At 42.3% G+C, this 4,880-nt stretch overlaps 1 protein-coding gene across 2 annotated transcripts; it reads right to left on the bottom strand.

The window, feature by feature from the left end:
• Positions 1–1,276: 1,276 nt before the first annotated feature.
• On the bottom strand, positions 1,277–4,056 carry LOC147624063 (uncharacterized). Of its 2 annotated transcripts, XM_086820724.1 has the most exons (2): positions 2,016–3,875; positions 1,602–1,894 (listed from the first exon to the last, which is right to left on the bottom strand). In XM_086820724.1, the coding sequence occupies exons 1-2, from the start codon at positions 3,693–3,695 to the stop codon at positions 1,703–1,705; spliced, it is 1,872 nt and encodes a 623-aa protein (XP_086676850.1). In that variant the 5' UTR covers positions 3,696–3,875; the 3' UTR covers positions 1,602–1,702. The 2 variants fall into 2 exon arrangements, with proteins under 2 accessions (XP_086676849.1, XP_086676850.1); XM_086820723.1 differs by having other exon boundaries at positions 1,277–4,056.
• Positions 4,057–4,880: the final 824 nt, after the last annotated feature.

Below are 4,880 nucleotides of genomic sequence, written 5' to 3'. Positions count from 1 at the left end.
TTACATACTATGCATACTCTAATGCATGCATAGATCATGCATACACTATTCATGAATATAGAGTATAGATCATGCTTTATAATCTATGCTCTATGCATGCATAGAGTTTTTATACTCTATGCTCTATGCATACATACTCTATGCTATATGCATGCATAGAGAGTATGCATACTCTATACATGCATAGAGTATGAAAGCTCTATGCACATATTATGCAGAGCTCTATGCAAGCTCTATGCATGCATTAGAGTATGTATAGAGTAGGAAGCTCTATGCATGCATTATGCATAGATTATGTAAGTTTATGCGTGCACTAGAGTATGCATAGAGCATGCATAAAGCATAGAGTATGCAAGCTATACGCATGCGTAAAGCGTAGAGGTTGTATGCATGCATAGAGTATGAATGCTTGCTGGCAGCTTCTCCAACACCCATTCCTTTCACTTTGCATGAAATGCATGCCCCTTTTGATATAGGAGAATCTCGTATTTCAAAATGCATACATGTAAACAGTATAGCGTACTTGCATTTCATGCCCTCACATTTAAACCGATGTTTCGTTTTAGATGGGGGGGAGTCTTGGAGTATGACTTACACCATATACGTATGCCACACGTGCCAACACTTGTTTGGTACAACCGTTATGTAATTAATGATTACCACACCTATTCCAACCTTCTATATTAAGACTCACATTTGTAATCAACACAAGACATACATAATGGTATTGTAACCACTCGTATCTCTAGTTCATTTGTAGTCCATCTTCTTTTTTTAGTCTTTATCTTTATTGTTCTTTGCAAAAGGCAGCTATAGCTGCCCTTGGCCCCAATCCCATTCCCTATAGGCTCTATGTGCCGTTTGGCTTTTGATGGGACTGTGAGAAGCTTCAGGGTTGAGAAGTTTGGAGAGCAACACTAGCAAAGTTTATCATCTACCACCCTACCTGCTTCAATGACGAGTGGATTACTTAAGAGCCATATTCAATATTTGCAACGAGCATCAATGGAGGAACACATGATGGATACATGGCACTTGGCTCCAATGGTGGCAAGGCAATGTAAAAAATACACTCCTTGGGCTTCATCAAAAACACATTATAATAGATCTATTGATGGGAAATTATGCACATAAATCATTAAAGTTGATTTTTATGATATCCATACCCTGCTCTATCCTTGTCCTAGATTTTAATAGAACTCTAATTTTGTGAAGTAATTGCATATTGTAGGTAACATGAAACTAATTTAGTCTTTCTTCATACAAGCGCATCTTATTAGATCAACATTAATCTTATTAGATCAACATTAACCGGAGATAAGGCTATCCCGAAGCTACTAATAAACGTTGCGAAAGGCCAAAGGCCCAACGTGAACACTATGCATGACACATAATCCTCCACTCAACAGCATGCATGAACACTATGCATGATAAAAAATGGAGGCTAAAGCCCCAACATGAACACTATACCTGGTTCACTCAGCACCCTCGTCAAAAGTGAAAAGATTCAAAGGTACAAATTCACCAAACCCACCCACAGTGAATGTCTCCCATTCCATAGACTGCAGATCCTCTTTCCAATCTTGATCTTCTTCTTCTGGTTCTTCTTCTTCCTCTGGTTGATGTTGATGTTGATGTTCATGTTCCTCTTCCTCTTCCCCTTCCTCTTCCTCTTCATCAAATTTATACTTGAAATCCTCCTTTATGATCCTGAGTGATTCAGAGTCTTGTGATGCCTCCATCTCCTCGTTGTCGAAGTCTTGGTCTTCTTCTGATGTAGAATCTCCTGATTGCACTTCTGGCGTTGCATATGCCGAGTCTTCCTCTGCCTCGGGATCCCACCCAGGCCCATTGTAGAACACACCAACTTTATGAAGGTTACTTTTGTCGTGGCCTACACAAACCAGAAACAATCCATACGGTTGCGAGGATCCTGAGAGCTGATCTTGTGCTAGTAGAAGCAACCACACATTGAAAGACATGGTTACCAATCTCTCTATGATGTTGGTGTCTACCTTGACCGCCATTGTGCAAGTTGGAGGCATGGTTACAAAGCATACATCACTATGATCTTTCATGTCGAAACCCGACCCCAAACGCTCCCAAAGAAACACAGAGTAGTGTTTGATGTTCCGGACCTCGAGAATGAAGTGTTTCATGCGATCCCAGAATGCAGGAGATGCAGATTGCCGACATATGCGACAAGTGCTGCAGTTCTTCCAGTGTTGTGCAAAGGGGACGACCTTGGCTTGCAAGAAGGGACACCGGAGCTTCAGGCCCAATTTACTAAGGCGTTCGATTTGGGCTATGGTTGTGAAGTTGTGGAATATGGGGAGGCTTTGCAACATCATAGCCCCTAGCACTCTCTGGTGGGTGAAGGTAGGTGCCCAGGACATGGAGATGGCAGGGTTACCACGGTATTGAGCAAGGGAAAGAAATAGGAGTAGTCTGTAGCGCTCATCAGTAGCTGGCCGGCTGTGGTTCAAGAGACTCTGGGCCACTTCGAGTGTTTGCTCATCCAAGCTTCTTCCCGTTCTTAATTGCACTTTGCCTTCTATCTGGAGAAGTCCTAGGATGGACAAGAGCCTGTCTTCGTCGTGGCCTTCGGAGCAGTCGCGCACGCTGATCTCGTGAATGGCAAGAGCTGCGCGATGCAGTAGGCGCTGCTGATCACTGCAAGACAGCATAGTTAGCAAGCGGTAGACTGGAGACTTGAACTCGCCCCAGAAGGTAGGAGGGAGGCTCCCGTCTGCGATGGATACGTAGCTGCTACATTTTACAAGCTCCAGATACTTCACTCTCTCTACAAAATACACATGGCCAGCGTTGTTACCGCCCAGATGGCTGCAGTGAGGGCATGGGAAGAGCGCCCGGCTGTTAACCCTACTAGTAGAGTTGATGCGCCTCTCGAATTTGGCTTTGACTTGGCTGTCCATGAGCTCGTCTGGACGCCAAGCCAGGCGGGTGGATCGGCAGTAGGCCCTGTAGGCGAAATAAGCCGTGCAACCTGCCTTGTCCATGCCCACAATGAAAGCCAGCGTGCTCGGCAGCACAAACTCCTGCAAGGTCCACACGCGCGAAAACCAGCGCGGCAGCTTGTAATAATCAGGCGCCGGTGCTTGTCTCCAAAGCCTAAACCCCCCACCCACGCCATGACACCACACATAACAGCCCGCACTACGTGCGTAGTACGCTCCCATGTGAGCTATCTCTCTATCCTTCTCTCGCGCATCCCCTTGGTTTATGCACAGAGCATCAAACCACACTCTTTCTACCCCATCGGCTGCCAATATCCTCAGAAACTCTATCAGCTCACCATAGCCTCTCTTCCCTTCAAAGCTCTCCCGCTCAAAGAGTTCAGCATATGTGTCGACATGCGCTTGGACCTCGTTTTCAAGCTCCTTCCTCTTCGACATCATATCTGCAACCTCAACCGACCAGTCCCTCACATCCTTTGTCCATGTGTGAGAAATTATGTGAAAATCCCAATCTCTAGGCACAGCAAAGCAGATCCCTCCGCCACTAGCAAGGGTCTCTTCTATGCATATTAATCTCAATGGAACAACCCCATTCTTGATCTCCTCATCACAGGGTACCAGTGTTGGCCTGGTGCAAAAAGAATGGCGAATCACTCGAACCATTTGCGCGACGAGTGTGGCCATGGTGCAAAAGACATGGTGGATCACTCCAAACATTTCCGTGAAATATGTGAATAATTTGAAAGCTGAATTGAAAATTATATTGCTCGTCGTCTCACACAAAGGTAAAGTAATATTATAAAACAGTAAAAGAACGCGTAGATCACAAGTTACAACCAGATCGCGTGCACATGGACGGACATACAGTAAAAAATCTCAATGATAGCAAAACCCAAACACTCTACCTCTCCTTGCACCTTCTTTAGCTTGTTCAGTGTTCAATACCGCCGCTAGCAATTATCTAACTTCTGCTACTTGCTGTACCTCCTCTATTCTAGTGTTCAATACCGTCGCTAGCAATTATCTAACTTCTACTACTTCTTGCTCTAACTCCTTTGAAAACAGAGGTAAGCATTTTTCTCCCTAAATAGTAAAAGCCATCCTCAAAGCGTCTGATCATTTGCAAGGATCAAAAGGTGAAACCTAGAACTACCTTTCACTAGTGAAAACACAATGCAACAATGTATGCACCCTTTGCATGCAATGTCTAAATTGGTCCATCTAGCACTTCCTCTCATTAAAAGGAATTTGGACTCAAAGAACGCCCTTTACAATTATAAATTTAAGAGATCAGAGACAGATTTTCCATGACAAAAATAATATTACACTAATAATTAATTCAGTTAAATTTACTTCTTAGAACCTCTTTTTAGTTGTTGAGTCTTTGACACCTAAAATACGACAATAGTGTGAGCTTATATGTGATTTACTTTAGTTATACTAATAAATTATTGTCTCCACCAAAGTTATCAATCAAGAATACATATCTAAACATTTCAATTGAGTTTGAAAACAAGGTGATGGTCTCAACTTTTAAACTTACATTGATAACAAACAAAAACAAAATGTATATTAATCCTTGCTTATATTTGGATCATCTAGTAAGAAACTTACGAAAATAGTGTTTACTATTATATAAAATGGCTAGATATTCCACTCAAAGCCTTATGAGATGTTTAAACGTGTGTGAAGCAGTCTCTTATTTTATAGTAATAAATATGGTGCAAAAGTTATAAACTTTCATCTAAAATAAAGTGCCTATAAGGTTAGGTGTATATGTGATAGGCTCTCACAAAATGCATCAGCAAAGCATAACATTGTACAAAGAAAGTGTACAAGATTTCGCCCTAGTCTATGATTGCTCGATTAGCTATAAAAATCCTCAAAGTTAAATTTTTTTAA

This window comes from Cibotium barometz, chromosome 26, assembly GCF_041138505.1.
Source record: "Cibotium barometz isolate CiBa-2024 chromosome 26, ASM4113850v1, whole genome shotgun sequence".
Classification (NCBI taxonomy): Eukaryota; Viridiplantae; Streptophyta; class Polypodiopsida; order Cyatheales; family Cibotiaceae; genus Cibotium; species Cibotium barometz.
This window is presented reverse-complemented; position numbering and strand designations above follow the sequence as displayed.

Coding starts and splice junctions, on each gene's coding strand:
- LOC147624063 (XM_086820723.1), bottom strand. CDS start 3,695: ATGTTTGGAGTGATCCACCATGTCTTTTGCACCATGGCCACACTCGTC.